General features: G+C 37.5%; 1 protein-coding gene across 2 annotated transcripts in view; it reads right to left on the bottom strand.

Annotated features, from left to right (window-relative positions):
* Positions 1–348: 348 nt before the first annotated feature.
* The window catches only part of map2k5 (mitogen-activated protein kinase kinase 5), a 69699-nt gene continuing 48115 nt past the window's right edge, over positions 349–21932 (bottom strand). For both annotated transcript variants that reach the window (XM_067400733.1, XM_067400734.1), the window contains exons 20-22: positions 17050–17111; positions 11321–11366; positions 349–2462 (exon numbers count right to left, since the gene is read on the bottom strand). In XM_067400733.1, coding sequence (XP_067256834.1) covers positions 2352–2462; positions 11321–11366; positions 17050–17111 — 219 coding nt within the window. In that variant the 3' untranslated portion in view covers positions 349–2351. The remainder of the gene's footprint in view (positions 2463–11320; positions 11367–17049; positions 17112–21932) is intronic.

Genomic DNA, 21932 nt, shown 5'->3' with positions numbered 1-21932 from the left:
GACTACAGTGGTTCAATCTTAATGTTATGAAGTGACGAGAATACTTTTTGTGCTCTAAAATAATAAAATAACGGCTCTATTCAACAATATCTAGTAATGGGCGATTTCAAAACACTGCTTCATGAAGCTTCGGAGCTTTTCGAATCTTTTGTTTCAAATCATTGGCTTGGAGCATGTATCAAACTACCAAAGTCACGTGATTTCTGTAAACAAAGGCTTTGTTATGTCAAGTGTTTCGAAATATCAATGGTTCACATGACTTTGGCAGTTTGATTCACGCTCTGAACCTCAGATTTGAAGCAAAAGATTTGTAAAGCTTTGAAGCTTCATGAGGCAGTGTTTTGAAATCGCTCATCACTAGATATTTTTTCCTGGTACTTGCCGATACCGATGCCTATATACATTTCTTTTTTTTCCCCTTGTTTGATGTGGCAGTTTTCCAAGCACAACACAGTGAGACTAATGAATGTAGGACAGCTTCTTTATTATTACTCCAATGAAAAAAGTAATAATTTTTATGTGCTTGTCAGAAACTTAAAGCACAAATTTCACAGCGTCCAATAAAAGGGCATAATAACCAAAGTCATAATAAAAACGAAATAAAAACCTTTTTTTAACTTTCAAAAACTAATTAATATTACAGAGCAAATGTTCATAACCTAACACTGTGAAGAACCAATGTAAACAACTTAGGGTGACCAGATTTCTCATGGTGGAATACAGAACAAGTGGGCAATATGACCATGATATGAGAAATTTAATTTCATGATATATACAGTATTATATATACATTTATTTAACATCTTTTGTTGTTTTATTAGCATTAATGACAGACAAATATTTAATTAGGCAACCGAATCCATGGATGTAATATACTCTGACACATATCCTGTTTTCACCCACCTGTTTACGTCCACTTACGGCCATAACTGACTGTATTTACTTGAGATACTCCACACAATGAACATTTTGACAACTACATTATGTGTGCAATTGACCATTCAGGCGCAAAGAGAACCGATCGGCGTGCTGTCTGAGAGAACTGGGATCGCACGCAAGAAAGAGAGAGAGAGAGAGCGCTTCTGGTCTGTGTCATTCAGCGCGATTCCGCCTAGTACATGCGCTTGGTATCGGTATCGGTACCGATACCGATACTAGTATCAGTGCATCCTTACTAGATATTGTTGAATAAAGTCGTTATTTTGTTTTTTTGGCACGCAAAAAGTATTCTCGTCGCTTAAGGTTGAACCACTGTAGTCACATGAACTGTTTTAAATATGTCTTTAGTAGCTTTCTGGGTGTTTGAAAGTGTTAATTAACTTGCTGTCAGTGGAGGCCTCATCGGATTTTATCAAAAATATCTTAATTTATGTTCTGAAGATGAACGAAGGTCTTACAGGTGTGGAACGACATGAGGGTGAGTAATAAATGATATAATTTTTGGGTGAACTAACCCTGTAATGCTTCCTTGTTGAATAAAAGTATTCATTTCTTTAAGAAAATATCTTACTGACCCCAACATTTTAAACAGTATTGTAAATAGAGTTAAAAGTGTATAAAACAAACTTCAAAATGAGTCTGAATTAAGTCATGAATCAAAGCAATTGATTCCCATGAACCACTTGAATAAAGTTCACAACTGGGATTATACAGGATGAGGCCAAGAACGAAACTTGTAGGCCTCTAATGCAGCATTACAGTCGGCTACTGCTGGACCATCTAAAAGCTTATCTGCACAAGCTGCCATCCACTGCCTTCCACTGTAACAAGGCATCACATTTTTCTAATTTCATTGGGCTATTGCCACAAGTGGCAGGCCATCTGTGAAACCCAACAAAAAGTGGCTTTTAAAACAGCAGCATGACTTGCACTGCAGCAGGGAGCAATGCTTGACACAACCCCATATATTTGAAAACTGTAATGTTTCACTGAACTCGAGATGATTTATGACGTGCCCACAATGTTTTGGCAAAACCAGACTGTGGCTTTAAGTACAGACAGAGACACTATTTTTTACTTAAATCGAGTCGAGCGAGCAACAGCCCCCCGCAAAGATCTTCTGTGAAAACATTTACTTTGGAATCTGCACAAAAAGTGAAAAGAAACCCACTGCAGAAGAACAAAGTTAAACATTTGCATCAATGCAAACCAATACACATGGTTAAAATGCTTGGGTGCAGGATGCTAGCATAATCTGCATTAGACTTGTAGCAGTTGTCTCACCGTGCACCGTTAAACTCTAGCATGGGAAGAAGTGCTGCAAGTTCAGCTGCTGCTTTTCTACATTCAGAAATATAAAGTGAGGAAATGTGGACACCATCTCCCAAAATTCCATCCTGTGCCAATGTTGTTCACATGAGTCTCTGGGCCTGCTGGGCTTTGCGGTCCTCTAGGCTGCGGCATACCCACATGGACACGACCTCAGTGTTGCCGTCATTATATTGCACAATAAAGGGGTGATCCTGAAAAACAGAATAAGGCAGATAAATAAATTATTTTTATTCACTGATACATAACAGCAATACAAATTAGTAATAGAGGGTGAACAACAATTACGTACACTTGCTCAAAGACGCCAAAATTATGGGCTGCTATTTACACAGCAAGCAAATCATTCTGAAACATGACAAATCTCACTAGAATGTATCATAAAAATGAGAAGGGTGTCAATCATGTGCATGCCAAGGTGATTCCTACTGATTTTCCTCTCCATGTTCAACAGAGATGAACAGTGACAGATTGAGCAGTGTAAATGAGCACGTCAGCTCTATTTTTTTTTCTGCCACAAATCCTCTGAAGTACTGACTTTGTATTAAATACTTCAACTTACAATTGAATGACAGTGATTGAAACGCAAAATCATTAGGAAGCCCCAATGAGGAGACATACAAAGAACCCCAAGATGGAAAAAAGCTAAATTGAACTGAAGCTGAAAAAAAAAAAATCAGACACACATCCAAGAAAAACTTCTCATCGGTAAACAAGCAACAAATGTTTCTTAATCTTATGTTCAGTTGATGCAGACTCAACACCTTTGATGATCTTCTCATAGCCTTTTACCAACCCATCATCTTCTCTCATTATTTCTTTCTTTCTCTCTCAACGAGGACAACGCTATACCATCAATCGTTCTGTCCTCTTAATGGTGAGCTCTGCCTGTGCCACAGTGAGGTTAATCACTCTCAGTGCTGGAGTGCTGGAAAGGGCAGTCCTGAGGGGCGGCTCTACCAGCCACCCATCTCATCAATCACACAGCCTGGGCAGCCGAACTCTCGGTGCCAGCTCCGCATCCAGACCTGCTGCAGTGACATGCAGCTCTGCCTTTGCTCGGGTGAGGGTCTGACCCCAGCGATAGCCTGCTTTACGATCTGACAGAAGAGGCCAGGGAGAATGGAGGGAATTCATGTAATAATTCTTCAACTATGGGCACTTTTCAACTTAGAAATACAGTCTCTTTAAACACTTTTTATGCTTTTACTACTTAAAATTTGCCAACTAATAATGTCAAATACATGTAACACAGCAGAAATTCTGTCCTTTCTTTCCCCCTGAAAGTAACGAACATTTCCACCACAGGTAATATGGTTCCATCCTCTAATATGGTTTAATAACACTCAGTGATGGAAATAATATTTTAAATAAAATGACTAACTCTTGCTGTAAGGCTGTTTTCATTTAAATACACAAACTTTAATACGTTTTGCATAATTTGACAATTACAGTTTAACAGGGATGACACATATGAATAAACAAGCAACTCGCAAGCGATATTTAACTTGATTTTTCTTTTTTCCCTCTCACACATCTCATATATTTGAAGTACACTAACTTCTCAAAAAACTTGATCAGAGGCAAAATTACTGTATTTTGGAAATGATGCTTCAACTGTGTGGTAGCCATATTTTGTTTAATTGATATAAACCTTTTTCACACAATAAATATTAAAATCACTTCATTTATTTAGATTGTCACTATTTTAAACAAAAAAAAATGTGTACATAAAAGACATTTTGAAAAGTAGCAAAAATAAATTAAGGCATAAAGGGTTAGTTCACCCAAAAATGATCCCATAATTTAGTCACCCTCAAGCCATGCTAGGTGTATATATACTTTCAGTCAAACACAATCAGAGTTATATTAAAAAAATTATTGTCTCTCTTCCAAGCTTTATAATGGGAGTGAATAGTAACCGATATTTTGAAGCCCAAAAAAGCACATCCATCATAAAAGTAATCCATACGGCTCCAGGCCTTCTGAAGCAAAGTGAAGCGATACTTTTTTGTAAGAAAAATATCCATATTTATAACATCACAGACGAATCACTAGCTTCCGGTAATGTCTGTCCGCGTGTTTATGAGAGAGTCGAGTTCCGGCGTATGACGTAGGATGTAGGCATAGCTTAAGTTTAGGTGAGAGTAGACGCCTCTCATGGTTCAAACAAATAGTGCTGGGCAACAAACTCAAGCTACTCCGACATTTCTCTTTAAAAATTCTCATTTTAGACTTCTTATTCGTGACCTGTGTATCCATTGCGCTTCCACGTTCATCAATCCGTCATGCGTCAGGTCAAAGTGCACTCTTTCACTGGAATCGTCTCGCATATGGAAGCCAGTGATTTTAGCATATAAAGTTATAAATATGGATATTTGTCTTACAAAAATTCATTGCTTCGCTTCAGAAGGCCTTTATTAACCTCCTGGAGCCGTATGGATTATTTTTATGATGTGTTTTTTTGGGCTTCAAAATCTCGGTTCCTATTCACTCCCATTATAAAGCTTGGAAGAGCCAGAATATGTTTTTAATATAACTCCGATTGTGTTTGACTGAAAGAAGCCCAGGATGGCTTGAGGGCGAGTAAAATCATCGGATCATTTTCATTTTTGGGTGAACTAACCCTTTAAATGTAATCTTCATATAACAAAATCCGAAAATCTTTAATAAAACCAACCCCTCAGACATAAAAGTGCCCAAAGCTGAAGAAACAATCAGAGCACATTAGCAATAAATGTCGAGCACAGGCATGTATCTAGCAGAGCGCAAGTTGATCTGCTAACTAATGCAAACCCATACATTTGGGTGTGTGTCTGATGACCTGAAATAAATCAGAGCTTAGATGGTCACCAGTATGTTTGGATGAGCTGAGACGGATCACAAACACACAAAGCGCACCACCTGTGTGTCCCTCTGTTCTGTGTATGTGTGTGTGCTAGAGCATGCCAGAAACAGGACCTCCATTAATTAACCCACCTGCTGCTAGCTTAGCACACTTTCAGAGTGGAGAGGCAGTATAAATACTCTGTTAGTTAGGTCATTATCGTCTTCCTGCATTACCTCTCCAACACGTGAACAAAAAAATAAATAAATGGGAAAATCTCATTTAAAAGTGTGGCTACATTAATCACAGCCCCATATCAAAGTGTGATAATCACCTGAATTCTCTATTAAAGTAAAACTGCCAAACCCAGGGGAAATCTCACCTCTCTCTTTAATTGTTTTGAGTCTGTTAAAGGCTTTTTAATCTAAGATTAATTTATGCAATTTTAAATAACTCTACATATGATTAATAAGCTTGAAAATTAAAAGGAGTCCAAAGCAATTATAACAAGTGGTTGGTCATCACCTCATTAGAATGTGTTGGTGAACAGCGACAGCCCGGCGTAATGCGTGTCACTGTGTGTGTGTGTGCGCGTGTGTGTGTGTAAGGCCGATATTGAAGCCGAGAGAAAACACGAGAGAGAGACACAGAGTAAGGAAGGTGAAGAAGTCGGAGTAATAACTAGGTCTTTTCAGATTTGCATACTAACGACCTGCTCCCACTGGATACAGGACGATGTATATGACAATGTTAAGATTTCATAAATGCTGATCTTTTAATTCAGCAGTCACCATGGGACAGACCATCTATCTGGATTAAAAAGCTGCAGGGTAGGTCTACATCACTTATAGTTAAGCTAACATTAAAACTGTGAGTGAGATGGGAGGGTTGGCTACCAACACCTATCAAACACAAACACCTTAAAAACGCCCAAAGATTTCTCCAACAGATCTCTAAAAGAGGTCTGTGTTTCAAACAGAAAACTGAAAACACAATATTGCTTAGGGCTCGGAAGCCAACAACCTGTTCTTATTCAGAACTAAGTGAATAAACACTTCTCTGAGGCTTCTTCTGTCAGGTAATATACAAGGGATCATAAGGAGAACGATCTACAGGAACTTTTACCAATGTGAAGTTTGTTGAGATTGTCAGTCAGAGGTTAATTAAAAGCTATAAAAAAAAATTTGGTCAGTGGGATTTCTGATGCATCTGTAAAGCACGGAACACACCAAGCCGACGGTCGGCCGTCGGGTAGTTTTTGTGCGTTGGTTTTCTCAGTGTGTTCTGCACCGTCGGCTGAAGTTGGTCCTCGTCAGTTTTTTTCAGCCGTTTCGACATGTTGAATCAGCGTCGGGCCGTCGGAGAGAGAGAGAACTCTGATTGGCTGTTCAGTATAGCAAACAAGTCAGTTCAAGAGAATGTAAGCAAAAGTTATGAAAGCAAGCAAATAAGTCATGACGGCACAGACAGTTTTCGAATGACAAATACAGAAATATACAGTCCCCTCCAGAAGTATTGGAACAGTGAGGACTATTCCTTTATTTTTTTTTTTTGTAGACTGAAAACATTTGGGTTTGACATCAAACAATTTATATGAGACAAAAGATCAACATTTCAGCTTTTATTTCCAGGTATTTACATCTGGATCTGATACACAACTTAGAAGATATAACCTTTTGTTTGAACCCACCCATTTCTCATGTGACCAAAAGTATTGGAACAGATTAACTTAAAATAGATTACAGTGAATAAGACTTAATATTTAGTTGAAAGTCCTTTGCTTGCAATAACTGCATCAAGCCTATGACCCATTGACATCACCAAACTTTTGCATTCTTCTTTTGTAATGCTTTTCCAGGCTTCCACTGCAGCCTCTTTCAGTTGTTGTTTGTTTTGGGGGGTTACTCCCTTCAGTCTCTTTTTTAGCAGGTAAAATGCATGCTCTATAGGGTTTAAGTCTGGAGATTGACTTGGCCAGTCTAAAACCTTCCACTTTTTGCCCCTGATGAACTCCTTTGTTGCTTTGGCACTGTGTTTTGGGTCATTATCTTGCTGCATGATGAAGGATCTCCCAATCAGTTTGGTTGCATTTTTCTGTAAATTGGCAGACAAAATGTTTCTGTGCACTTCAGAGTTCATTTTGCTGTTGCCATCATGTGTTACATCATCAATGAAGATCAAGGAGCCCGTCCCAGAAGAAGCCATGCAAGTCCAAGCCATGACATTACCTCCACCGTGTTTCACAGACGAGCTTGTATGTTTAGTCCAAACTTTAGCCTTTCCATCACTTTGGTAGAGGTTAATCTTTGTCTCATCAGTCCATAAAACTTTGCCCCAGAATGTTTGAGGCTTGTCTCTGTAGTTTTTGGCAAATTCCAGCCTGGCCTTCTTATTCTTCTTGCTAATGAGAGGTTTGCATCTTCTGGTGTAGCCTCTGTACTTTTGTTCATGAAGTCTTCTGCGGACAGTAGACTGTGATACCTTCACTCCTGCCCTCTTGAGGTTGTTGCTGATGTCACTAACAGTTGTTTTAGGGTCTTTCTTTACAGCTCTCAACAGTCAAAAGCTGATGTTTTTCTTGGTCTACCCATTCGAGGTCTGTTACTTAGTACACCAGTGGTTTCTTTCTTCTTCAGGACATTCCAAATGGTTGTACTTGCTATGGTCAATGTTTGTGCAATGGCTCTGATTGATTTTCCATCTTCTATCAGCTTCACAATTGCTTGTTTTTCACCCATAGACAGCTCTCTGGTTTTCATGTTGGTTACACGTCTAACTATAAATGCAGTCTGCACAGGCAAAACCCAAATCCGAAACTGAGTGCAGACATTTAGTGCTATTTATTGTTTGAATAATCAATGTAATAGGACACACCAGGGCAACAAAACACACCTGTCAGTCACATGTTCCAATACTTTTGGTCACATGAGAAATGGGTGGGTTCAAACAAAAGGTTATATCTTCTAAGTTGTGTATCAGATCCAGATGTAAATACCTGGAAATAAAAGCTGAAATGTTGATCTTTTGTCTCATATAAATTGTTTGATGTCAAACCTAAATGTTTTCAGTCTACAGAAAAAATAAAGGAATAGTCCTCACTGTTCCAATACTTTTGGAGTGGACTGTATATCTGCTTAAATAGACAGTTATCTCCTTTATACGGAGACGCAGAATGCGCATGCTAGTTGAGAGTCGGCTGAAGTTCTTTCGGTGTGTTCAAGCACATATTTTTTTTCCCACGTAGCCGTCGGCTTTAGTTGCCGCTAGTTCTTTGTCGTCAGGTTGGTGTGTCCCGGCCTTTAGCTCTCTAAATTAGGATGGATGGATGGATGGATGGATGGATCCATGCAACTGGATTATTTTCTTTCCATACATTTAATCCTTTTAAAGTATTAAAATAGTCATTAATGGAATGGATTAATTCCATGAATTATTAATGAAACTGTATTACATTAATGTACAACCATAATTATTAAGAGGAATTAATAATTCCATTAAATTCCTTTAGACTTCCCATCCCTAATATAAAGACAAAGCCCATATACGGTGACTTTTGTCAGACTTTAAAAACTGTCTGAGCTAAAGTGAAATTGATTGATTTATTCAGATTCTCTGAGCTCTAACATTTGATCAAGTCTTTGTGGCAAAGAGAGTCCAGCAGCTTTGAAGACCCCCCATTCTCAAGGGGGTGGGTGGGAAGGAGGGATGACAGACAGACACAGTATCAGAGAGCTAAAAGGTAGGATTACCCTCCGGGGAGTTCAAGAAGCTCCTCGGCGCGCTAATGTGTAAACAAGTCATCAGAGCGGTGTCAGAGGGCTTTCAAAGCCTGTTCTCATCTGAATCCCCACGGCACAGGCCGCTGGCATTCATCGGGACTGTGTCTTTTTAAGAGCCACTCCCATGAGTCTTAAAACACATGAACACAAGCAATCGCTCCTTAGCTCATCAGCCCACGTAATCAGGAAACGTGGGGGTGGATATAGGAGCGCTGTGGCAGATTCTGCGAGTTGGTAGGACTCTTTCAGCTTTTTGTCCCTGGCTGAGGCTCAAATCTGCTGCAGCTGAGCCCCCTGGACAGCCCGCAGGGAAAGGGGGTGGGGGTCGGCTGGCAAAGGCCAGGAGGGGACAAAAGGTGCTAAAAGGCTGACTGACAATGAGGGAGAAAGATGTCAATCACTGCACTGCATCTAACTAAAACTAAAAGCTTTACATGTTATAGACTTATAAATAGAAAATAATATTCCTGGATCTCCAGAATTGAGTAAAAAAAAAAAAGTGACAAAGCAAAGTTGAATTAAGTTATTTTTCTTTCAGTTTTTTAATAATATATTTTAAAATGTAATTTATTCCTGCGATGGCAAAGCTGAATTTTCGGCAGCCATTATTCCAGTCTTCAGTGTCACATGATCCTTCAGAAATCATTCTAAATGCTAAGATGATGCTCAAGAAACATTTCCTTTTATTATCAATGTTGAAAACAGTTGTGCTGCTTCAACTTTATGTGAAAACATGATTCAGGATTTTTTGATGAATAAAAAGTTCAAAAGAACATTTCTTTTAAACATATTTGAGTTTTTTCTTAGATCTTTTTTAAAATTTTAAATGTCACTTGATCTGTCTATCCTTGCTGAATAAAAAGTATTCATTTCACTAAAAAAATTCAAAAGAAACAGCATGTTTTATTAACAGACATCTGATATTAGAGGATGAAGAAGATACAAGAACATCCCACAAATTTCTTACCTATTCTCAGAAAGATGAGTTAAATGCTAGGCATCATTGAAAGTGGAGCCTGTCTGTCTATCACTAGACGATGAGTGAGCAAACACTGAAGCACAGGTATCACACACATTCAACGTGCAGCTGAAAGTGTGTCCATAGATCTCTATGGACTGCGCTGTCCATGGTGCTGACAAAATCCAGCTGCTGTGCTGACAGCTTTTAAAGGCTCTGAGTGCTAACTTCTGTGATAGTGTGAGCCGACACACAACCTCAGATTATATCACTCCAGCCTATGGGAGAGTTTAAGTTGCTCCAAGTGGCACAAAGACAGAAGGGAGATGGGACACAGCATTTTTGAGTTTTTGAGTAAATAAGCACTAGAGCCTGTGGGCTGATTTTCCAGACACAGATTTAGCCTGGGATGAGACTCAAAATTCCAGTGGATGAATCAAGTATTTCATTTAAGCCTGAGTCTTAGAAATGAGACAATATTTATAAGTTTCCTTTTTGGATGAGGACACAATGTGCAATAAATAAATAAATAACTTTACTTTATACAACCTGACAATTTCCACAAAATTAAACATCAAAATGTATAATTTGCAAATGTTTATAAATCATATATTTTGATTATAATCAAATATTTTGATTATATAAATATATAAAATTTTCCAAACAAAAAAACCCCCCTACACCCTCCCTTGTGTTCAAAAGGGGGATTCTGTTTGATTTTGACTATGTGAATTATTTTTAATCTCTAATTTAGAGAGCTAAGAAATGCATTAGAAATCCCACTGACCAGAATTTTTTTTAACATTAAAAGCTTTTTATAGCCTTTAATTAACCTCTGACTGACAATCTCAAACTTCACATTGGTAAAAGTTCCTGTACATTTTTCTCCTCCTCATCCCTTTTATATAAAATGACAGAAGCCTCAAAGAAGTGTTTATATTTCCAAGAACATTAAAATGTATACATGTTTTTTTAAAAGATGTTAAAATGGAAACATTTGGAGGGGTTTAATTGCATAATGCTCACGCAACTTTTTATCCAAGAGCTTTTTATCTGAATACTCATGCGCCCTTCACAAACATACACACAGCATCCTCCCAATAATGCAGAACAAATGCACTCGGCTGCTTTTTTTGTCCTTCCTCAATTGAATCCAGAGCAGAGGTGTCAAAGGATACACAACCTTTACAAAATTCACATCAATAGCCTGACGGTCAGAGAACTTGCATGCATGGTACAGATTAGTGGAGTATCTAAAACAGGATAGATGAAGTTTTCAAGCAAAAAACAGAAGAAAAAAAGGTCAAGGTTTTACACAAACCCTTACACAGAGTCCTAACAAAAGCCTTCCTACAATCAAATACACCCATTCACTTACTCTGTCAATCGAATAATTGGCATTTCATGTTTCATGTTCTAAACCTCTTGAAGGTTGATTTGGACTTTTTTTGGGGGGAGGGAGAGTAAAAGCGAGGAAAAGAAACTCACCATAAGGTTGGTTGGAGCTGGTCTCTCTTTGGGTTGCTTCCTCATACTGTGGGAACAAAAGCAGAAGAGGTAATTATAAATGTGATACATGTAGCAATTAATCCTCCACCGTTGGATGAAAGGATAAAAGTAAAAGAAGAAGCATGTCAGAACTCCTTGAAAATAAATAGAGATGTGTTTGAAGAGGACAAACCTTGACTTACCAGCATCGCTTGAGGACTCATTTTACTCAATACCATAATGGTTTATGAGTTAAAGCTTCAGAGATATTTGTTATGTATTTTACATGGTGGTATGCAAAAGATTCACACTAATAATGTTTTCAACTGGCAAATTTATCTGTCGATATATTGAAAACATGCCACTGAGTATCAAGGCAGTCTTTAAGTCCTTAATATAGAGTTTTAAAGGAATGATATCATATCCCCCCCATGGAATTTTAGGGCCCTATTTTAACGATCTAAGCGCATGGACTAAAGCGCACGACACAAGTGCACTTTGGGCATGTCCGAATCCACTTTTGCTAGTTTAAGGATGGGAAAAATGGTCGCCGCATGGTCTAAAAGAGTTGTCCCTACTCTCTTAATGAGTAATGGGTGTGTTTTGGGCGTAACGTGCAATAAACCAATCAGAGTCTCATCTCCCATTCCCTTTAAAAGCCAGTTGCGCTCGCGCCATGGCGGATTCGCAATCTACATGGCGGAATTTGCAAGCGGAAAAACTGAATGCTTCTCTAGTGAAGAAATGGATCTGCTCGTGCGTGAGGTTAAAGCTGAGTTGTTGCAGAGTTGAAATCATTTAAATATTTTAAATGTGAAATATTTTCATATATAGTCAGTGAAACATTTTTCAATGTTTATTAAACTTATCTATGAAACACCTTTGCTAAAACATTGTCTGTTTTCTTGCAGCTTTTTAAAATGTCTAAAAATTTTACAATATTAAGCCTTAAAGGACAACAGTCAACAATTTAATTGATGGGGTCCTAAATACAACAATAAACATTAGCTTGTTATTTCAGCCGTACTGATGTCTAGACAGAAAGCTATTTTACCTGTCCCACTTTCTGTGGAATAAAGTCATGGTCAGATGTATTACAGAAGCTACTTTCAGTCTTACAACACTAATTTTATGTTTTAAAACAAATTATAAGTAAACTGTTTGCTTCTCTTGAAAAATATTGCATCAAATAATGTTTTGCAAGATAGAACCTTATAATTCCAAGCGGAAAGTATTTTTTATTTTTTAGAATTAGAAGGTTCTATCTGCATTTGACCCGTTCTATGAGAGACATTTTCCCCATATCATTTTTGCTATAACCTTGCTAGAACCTTATAATTCCAAGGTGACGAAATGTATTTTATCATTTACCTTTTTCCCCCTTTGTTACAGTTTTTTTTTTTAATGCAGAAAACTATTTTGTTTTTCTGACTTTTCATTCACCTCCTCTCTGCCCATTTAAATGGATGAGAAAGGTGATTTTTTTTGCTGCTGTGCTTTTAAGATTTCTATATAGAAGATGACTCTTTGAAATTGAAATGTGTTCAATATAATTGAATCTGCACTGTACATTGTCTTCAAAACCAACCTCTTAAGACAAGTTTACAAAACAATCCATGTTGAAATGTTGAAATAAGGGACCTTGAGAAAAATTAACTTTAGTCACTTGATCTGAAAGAAATTAAAAGAACTTTACAACAGCAGCAGATTCCACACTTAGTAAGAAACAGCAAACTCAGGGTTCCCACTCTTAACTTTACTTTTACTTTACTCTTTACTTTAATCGTCATCCAGTATACATGCTGTAAATAATATTTAATGTGTGAACATACATTTTCTTTTGCAATGTAGACATCTTAATGCTTACAATTTGTCTAGATTTTCAGAGGAAATTTTTATTGTACAATAGCCTACAACAACAAATTTGAAATCAGACTGCCCCTCTGACCCCACACAGTTGTTCCTGCCTTACTTGTGTAATTTTGATGCGTCGGGAAAGAACATTGGCTTTATACATACATCGCAAACATATCATTAGGCGAACATAGATTGAGGCCTTTGTTATGCTATTACACTTTAAGAAATGTTCATTCATACAGTTTCCACCTTTTTCCTAATATAAAATTATGCATTGTCATGTCTAGGCCCGTTCTGCTTTAGCCGTCTGTGGGGCGGAACTTAGGAGGTATCATCATGTGAAACACCTGCAGAGTAGGATCTAAGAGTTTTTGGTTCTCTGATTTGGCCCCCCTTCTGTTACCCTCTGGTTTTCTGTTAGTTTGGGGTTGCTTTGTTGTGATGATTTGTTTGCTTTATGTATTAGTTTAGTTTGGGGCTTTATGTTTTTGCAGGCCTGTTTGTTAAGTTGGAATGTGTTCATTATTTTGTGTTACTTACTTAGTCTTTATTTACTTTTCCTTAGCAGTGCTTTCCATGTTAATTATTATGAGTTGTAAACTTAATTTTTGTTAATAAATATTTTTGATTCATTTTTGTTATCTCGTTGCCTCCCTCTCTGAGCCGGCCGTGACAGTCATCACTGTATACCAGGGGCGGTTGTAGACCATTTTGAGAAATGGTCACCTATCTGAGAAATCAAGCCAGTACTGCTTCAAGAAAGTTTATAATTTTCAGGTGTTTTTAAGTCTCATCAGTTTAAACATTCAAATGATTTCAAGCCATTCAAGCACAAGATGCTATGAAAGTAACTTCATTCGGTACTCGCACGCTGTGTTAGATCGTTTCTGTGCATGCACACAGAAAGTTGCCTCTCAGTCAGTACACACAAAATTATGTCAAAATACCCATCTTGATGAGTATCCATGTAAACACAGTCAGTTATGTCTTGAGTGAACGAAAACAGTTAAGAAAATATCGGATGTGCGTCAACATAACGGATCTGTGCATTAGGTCTTAAAGTGAAAGCAGCCTTATATACCTTCTGTTAATAATGTTAACCAAACAACAAAAGAAAAAGAGAATCACTCACTGCTTTTAACTAAATAACTTCTGTATCTATATATATTTACTTCATACAGTAATTCAGTTCTCACAAACACTGTAAAGTAATGTTTATTTAATTTGTATCTTTTTTCTCTTGTGTTATTCGTGCTTGTGCTTTTAATTTGTTATTTAATTATTGTTTTTAAAGTTTTAACTTTATATTAGTTAGACTAGTATTAGTTTATAGAAATCACGATTCTCCCACGATTCTGAATGGACAACTAAAAATAACGTACTTTATTAGGTTCTGAAAAAATGTTAATTGCGGCAGTGTTTAAAAATATTAAAAAATATATTTTTTTAAATGAATGATTCAATGACTCACTCATAAAGACTTCACTTGTTTCATTACTGTATGAAACAGTGTTTTTGAATGAATCTCTTGAATAAATGATTCAATAGCTATGTGTCTATTCAGAGTTGTGAATTTAACTTATGCGCAAAATTGGAATATCGCATAAAACATTTGTGAATGAAGCAGCATTTCCATCCAGTGAGTCGAAGAGAACAAAATCGTAACTTCCTGTGAACTGGTGCTAAATATCACTAGGAAAAGGAGAAGCCACTGTATATAATAATAATCAGGGTTTACATCCGATTTATAAACTTTTATTCCAATACTTCTGTGATCTTTTGAATTATTGTAACACAGAAATAATGATACCATGTGGTTGAAAAGACTGTTTCTATAGCTGTTTCATAACTATTCATGACAACTGCTTTCTCTGGCTCAGCGGCAGCACCAAACACAGATTTGAATGTTCTGCTGTGATCATAGGCTACTTGTCAAAAGGTTTAATAGACAGAGCCATATTGTTGTCATTTAGGAATATGATTGCATGGCTGTTTAAATTGAGATCACAATCTTTTAACAATTTATAGTGCAGCTCTAAGCGTGATTAACATGCAAAACAACTCACATTTATGCATTTGGCTTTATGATTCCAGAAATCCAAGAATGAGAGAACAAACCATTTTGTAATTTAGTGTCAATAAACAATCTTTTTAGACTGAGGAGGACGTTTAGATTTCTAACAGTTTACAGTGTGTTTTCTTAATATTATGAACTCAATAAATACAGACATAAATCACATTTCATCTCAGTAAATGCTTTCTACAAAAGCTCCTAGATCTTGCATCCAATATATTTCTTTATCTTCTCATCCTCTTTATCATTGCACTGTTGAAGTTAATATAACGGATTCTCAAAGTGATAAAGGGAGAGGTAAGTAATTATCAATTCTCCTTGGCACAGATCACACCTATGTGCAAGTAAATTAGTCAAGCTGACCCAGATAAGAAATGGGAGGGATTATAGGGACAGAGCAGCCTACAGAGGGGCCCATTTGGACCATGATGAATGACACACACACACAGAGCAAGCTATTAATAGAAAAGGATGTTGGAAGAGCAGTGCCAGGCAGGGGTGGCACTAGTAAGCCAGGTGACCGGTTTGTGTAAATAAAGTATGTTGCAGGTAAACATCAGCTGCTAAACAAATCCCAAAACATCTGGCTTCACCCACCATGCCCACAGGCCCAGAGTGCCAGAGGAACCATGAAAGAGGTTGGTGGGGAATTCTGGTTTCTTGGGGCATGATCTGTGGTGGGCAAATTTGAGTGTGGATGTGTTTGAGAAAGCAAGGTCAGCAGACCAGGGACAAATGTTGTATAAATATTTACTGTTGTGTATAGCTACTCTAACTGCTGTACAGTCTGGTGTGTAGACCCAGGAAAGCCTATTGTGTGTTGGGACTAGTTAAGTCTGTGTGATTTAAACTGATATTTACTGACACACTATAGCAAAAGATATAAATAACTGACTTAAAACCATTTTTTGGTGAAAATGCTAACGTGCCTAAGACTTTTGCACAGTATATCAAATAACATATTATATATAAAATATAATATTTGATATAATATATATGTTATTTGATATATACAGTACTGTGCAAAAGTCTTAGGCACGTTAGCATTTTCACTAAAAAATGGTTTTAAGTCAGTTATTTATATCCTTTGCTATAGTGTGTCAGTAGGAAATATCAGTTTACATTCCTTTTGCCATTAATTCTAATAATCCAGTGAGATTTTTGTATGCACAAGGAGTCTGACAACAGCCGGTATGATCAACACGGAGATCTGATCTCACCATAATCGAGTCCATCTGAGATTACATGAAGAAACAGAAATAACTGTGACAGACTAAATCCAGAAGAACTGTGGCAACATCTCCAAGAAGATTGAAGAAACCTGCCTGTGGTTACCAGCTGTTGTCAAACTCCTTGTGCATACAAAAATCTCACTGGACTATTATATATTGATTAGCTCTAGTAATTTTTAATGTTCTGAATTCATTTTTTATTGAATAAAATGTTTTCATAGTTTTTATTATCATTTATCAATGCAAATTCATCACAACATGATAAGGATTTATTTATGAGAGGCACAAGAGAAGAAACAGGGGTCCGTTCTTCATAAGAAAGTAGCAATGGCTGGCACACTTCACCTCCACTTAAAAAGATGCAATATAATCCTGTTAACATGAAATAAGCCTGCTTCCCAAGCAGGTTTGAGCTTACAGACCTGTTGCTATGACAGGAACTCTGGGATGAGCTTTGAAGAACCGAACAATCCTGGATCATGTCAAATTGACAACGAAGAAATCCTGCCATCTAAGTAATCCACATATGAAGAACGGACCCCAGGTGTTCAGTTTGAAATACTCACCATTGTGTAATGAAGTGGACAAATTTCTCACTGAACTGGCCAACTGGAAGCACAGGAGGATCCTAAAAATAAGCATATACACATGGTCAAAATCATTATTTACAAAAACATCCACAAAATATAATTAAAATATCGATAACATGTTTATACTTCACAAAAAAAAATCTATGATTTATAACTTGTAGGTTTTGTGTGGCCTTGACTAGGTTGCAGAAAGGTTGCAATCCATAATGAGATATTCTATGTGCGGACAGTCAAAAGCAGCCGTGTACATTCAATTTTAGAAGCACCTGAACCCCTCTTTTGTTGGACAGTAGAAGATTTCTGATGCACCGAACAAATGGGACAAACACACACAAACAGACAAAAAGCTGAGAGAGAGAGAGAGAGCCATTCATGGGCTCCTAAAGCAGAAAGCATACAGTTGATAAGAACATTTAGTTACGACCTCAACCTCCAGATAGTTAACATGGTCTCAAAATTAAATCAGCCACTTGTAAAGGACAGACACAATGAAACCAAATGGAAAAAGTGAAATAAAGTCAAATTCCAGATCTCTTTCTCATGTGGGTAATGTGAATAGGACACTTGCATCAGTGCATGTATTCAGACACCATGGAAATCAAACCGAGACATTCTTTGTAATATAATTTTTATCAAGAAACTGAGCCGTTTTTTTAACCTAAACTAGAGAAGACAGACAAATGTGGCCTGTTTCAGATTATTTGTATTCCAACCATAAAAATAATATGAATTAATACGACCTTTAGGAAAGAATGATATACATACATACATATATATATATATATATATATATATATATATATATATATATATATATATATATATATATATATATATATATATATATATATATATATATACATTAAATGAAACCTTTCCTGCACATACAAGCAATCTACCATTTACAAAACAATAATGGATAATGGAAAGGAATAATCTGATCTGCTGTTTTTGAGGGGATTTGTGTTGCAGGGCTCCACACGGTGACTAAAACTGTCAAACGTGCAACAAAAAACAAAAACCGTTATCATTGGCGACAATCAGGAAAACTTTGTGTGCATTAACAGCCGTGATGTCTGATCCAACTCTTATGAACTGGTTCTTTTTAATGACTGATTCACAAAACAGTCTCAAACTCATTCAGGACTTGATGGTATGAATCAGACTCAGTCACTGATTCATTCAGAGCCAGTTGTCCAATTCAAAATGAATCAAGAACCATTACTCAATGCTATAATATAATTAACATTTTTTTTTTTTCCTAGCAAACAGCATAAATACAGTCATGATCACTAGAGTGACAGCATAAAACTGGAAATAGTTTATTCTAAATGCAACAAGAAAAACAGTATTACATAACCGTTTATTTAATTGTCGTGGGTCCACATACTAAAACATCCTTTCAGCAGACTGTTCAAATAGGAATTGAACTAAAGTGCATTTAAATACCATGTTTATTGAGAAAATCTTTAATTCGTCAACTACAAAAAAAAAAAAAAAATTGGCTCCTAAATGTTTCCTTTTAGGCGCAAACATCTCCCTAGTCATTTTATTTGTCATTATCTGTGATCTAGAGAGTGAAACACACACCTATTCAAATGAACATAGCCAGAGGTGAACAAGCACAGCTATACATCATTACACAGCCAAGACTCACAGCCTGGAGGCCAAAGTACACATACATGTCCCATGCCTGGACCAAAAACACAGATTCAGAGCAACACTCATAACCAGGCACATATAAATACAGTGAGAGATGCACAGGGCCTCACACACGTACACGTACACAAACAGATGCACATACACTTGAGGACGCACAAACACCTTCATTTGGGAGTCTTTGATGTGGCGGCTGCATGATGAGGATGATGATGAAAGCACTGTTATATTATGCAGCTTGCTGCCATTATCCAACACTACAAACAGAGCCAGACCACAGCCAGTCTTCCTCCACAATACCAGCAGTAAATATACATGTAATTGCCCAGCAGCAATTATCAGGCAAAATTAGATCAGTAATTACAGAGGTGAATTTAAGCCCGAGTCTTATTAGAAGCATCAGGGTTGTTTCAATACGCAAGCAGAGAGGGACAATTAAAGACGGGCTGCCGTGCAGATCTGAAATAGAGTGTCTCCTATAAAGAAGTGCACTATAAATCGGCAAAACACTGAGAAGAGCTGAACCTGATCGAGACAAGACAAGAGGACAAAAACAGCTTGAGTGCTTCACCTCATTTAGCCATTTATTCACCCTTCCCATGAGCCCTGCGAGACCTTGCGGCTGATTATTTATACTGAGGTCACCATGGAAACCAACTATACATGCTCAAATACAATGCCCTTCAAAAAAAATTAGACTGTCATTACCAGCATTCCTCTCCAAGTACAAGTAGTCAGATTACTAGATCAACTACATGTGACCTTCCTGAATTTCGCCCATGTACTTGACACTTCATTGCTATTTAGTGACTTTTCATCATTACTGATGGTAAGCTCACACTTAATGGGTCTCAGATCGTACATTCATACCACAGGATATTCTTTCATTTTTCTAATAGACTAGTCTTGATGTCCTTCTCAGGTGGTTATCCTCTTTATTCTGGCTTTTTCTTGAATTCTCTCAGGTACAGTTTCTAAATGTTCTCTTTTCTCCTGCTCTTTCAGTCCATCACATTCACTCTGCCTCTTTCTCGGTCTGTGCACTAGATTACTCTTTAAAGTAGGTCCTGGGGAGCACCCACAACTCCCATCTCAAGCTCCCTCTCACTGTCTCTCTTCGAAGGTTGTAAATCAGTGGCAGTGAGTAATAAGGCCTTGGTCAGCTGAATGCAGTCGGCAGCGGCGTGGCGGCGCGCTCTCTGGCCTGAGGGAGATGGAGCGAAGGGCACGGCAGAAAATAGTTTGAGTGATGCCTCTGCCGGGTGAGTAATGAACAGTTCATGCGGGTCAACTCATTACACGAGCGGCCGTTTAATTATTAATTACGTGCAGCAATCTATAGCAGAAAGGACACGTTCGGTATGTTTAATGTGTGTTTATGCTTCCCTCGCCTTCATCTCTCTGTGGCGTTCTGTTATTAGCATGTGTCAGTGAGTAGCTCAAGCAGAGAGGAGAAGGGAGAGGCTCCCCCCACACACACACAATTAACACAATTACTTATTAATTACTCACATAGCGGTGGAAAGCGCATTTAAATGTCGGAGTTACCATGGCCTACAGGCTTTAAATAAATGCTGAGGAGACCGATGCAAATTTGGGGATTTTTTGCGTGTTGAGTGTGGTAAAAGATGACCTCTCTTACTTCCTCAGATCTGGTAATGTAAGGAACGAATCAGATGAGATATAACCATTCAGATCAGATTTTTTTTTTTTTTATCTTGTCATCTTTATTTTACTAGAAAAAAGCAAATGGTGGCCCGGGGTGAACGTGTAGAGCTGCTGAGTGAGCAGACAACAGCATATTTAAAATAGCTAGACGGAGCACAACACAATGGGAAATAATGTGGGGTTGAGACATTTTTTTCAACTTTTGAACTTAACACAATGTTCATGTCATGAGATACTGAAAAAAGTGAGATAAATATTTATAATATGATGATTTGCTGCTCAAGAAACAATTCTTATGACATATACCTCTTCTTATAACTGTTTTCAAAATTGATAAATGTTTCTTGATCAGCATATTAGAATGATTTCAGAAGGATCATGTGACACTGAAGACTTGAGTAATGATGAAATTCAGCTTTACCATCACAGGAATAAATAAATACAATTTTAAAATCTATAAAAATAGAAAACATTATTTTACATTGTACTAATATTTCACAATTTTACTGCATTTTATCAAATTCTAGATTATTGTGCAGAATGATCAGATGCATTTTAAATAATTGCAAAAAGCTTCATTGGCCAAAAAGTTGGAATACTTTTTGTGCACAAAAACAAAACGACTTTATTCAACAATTTCTTCTCTTCCCGGTCATTCTCCTACACTGTTCACCTTTTAAACACAGTGCAGTATTGGCCAACGCTGCACACGTGAGCAGCACGACGCATGAGCGTGATGCTGATGCAGGAGCGGGTCAATAATGATCCTGCATTCTGACGTAGAACCTGGAAGCGCTGCACTGTGTTTACAACGTAAACTGCATAGGAGAATGACAGGGAAGAAAAATGATTGAATAAACTCGTTATTTTTGTTTTGTTTTTGCGCACAAAAAGTATTCTCGTCGCTTCATAAAATTAAGGTTGAACCACTGCAGTCACATAGACTATTTTAACGATGTCTTTGCTACCTTTCTGGGCCTTGAAAGTGGTAATTATACTATCTATGGAGGAGTCAGAGAGCTCTCGAATTGTGTTCTGAAGATGAACAAAGGTCTTACGGGTTTGGAACGACATGAGGGTGAGTAATTAATGACAGAATTTTCATTTTTGGGTAAACTAACCATTTAAAGGGGAGAGGTTCAACTGCAGTAAAAAAGACTTCAGGACGTCCTAGAGTGTCCAGCAAGCCAGGAATGTCTCCTTCTAAGGTGTCAGCTATGAAATCGTGTCACCACTTGTGCAGAGCTTGCTCATTATTGGCAGTAGGTGGGTAAGAGTGCATCTGCACACATGGTCTGGTGTCAAGAAGGGCAGCAAAGAAGCCACTTCTCTTAAAGAAAAACATCAAGGTCAGACTGAAATTCTGCAGCAAATACAAGGATTGGACAGCAGAAGACTGGTGCAAAGATGAAGCCACCTTTCGATTGTTTGGGACATCTGGAAAATCGATTGACTGGAGAAGAAAAATTTATCATGAGTCCTGTGTCATGCCAACAGCGAAGCATCCCGAGTTCATCAAAGGGAGTGGGCTC

The sequence above is a fragment of the Chanodichthys erythropterus genome, chromosome 11 (genome assembly GCF_024489055.1).
Source record: "Chanodichthys erythropterus isolate Z2021 chromosome 11, ASM2448905v1, whole genome shotgun sequence".
Classification (NCBI taxonomy): Eukaryota; Metazoa; Chordata; class Actinopteri; order Cypriniformes; family Xenocyprididae; genus Chanodichthys; species Chanodichthys erythropterus.
This window is presented reverse-complemented; position numbering and strand designations above follow the sequence as displayed.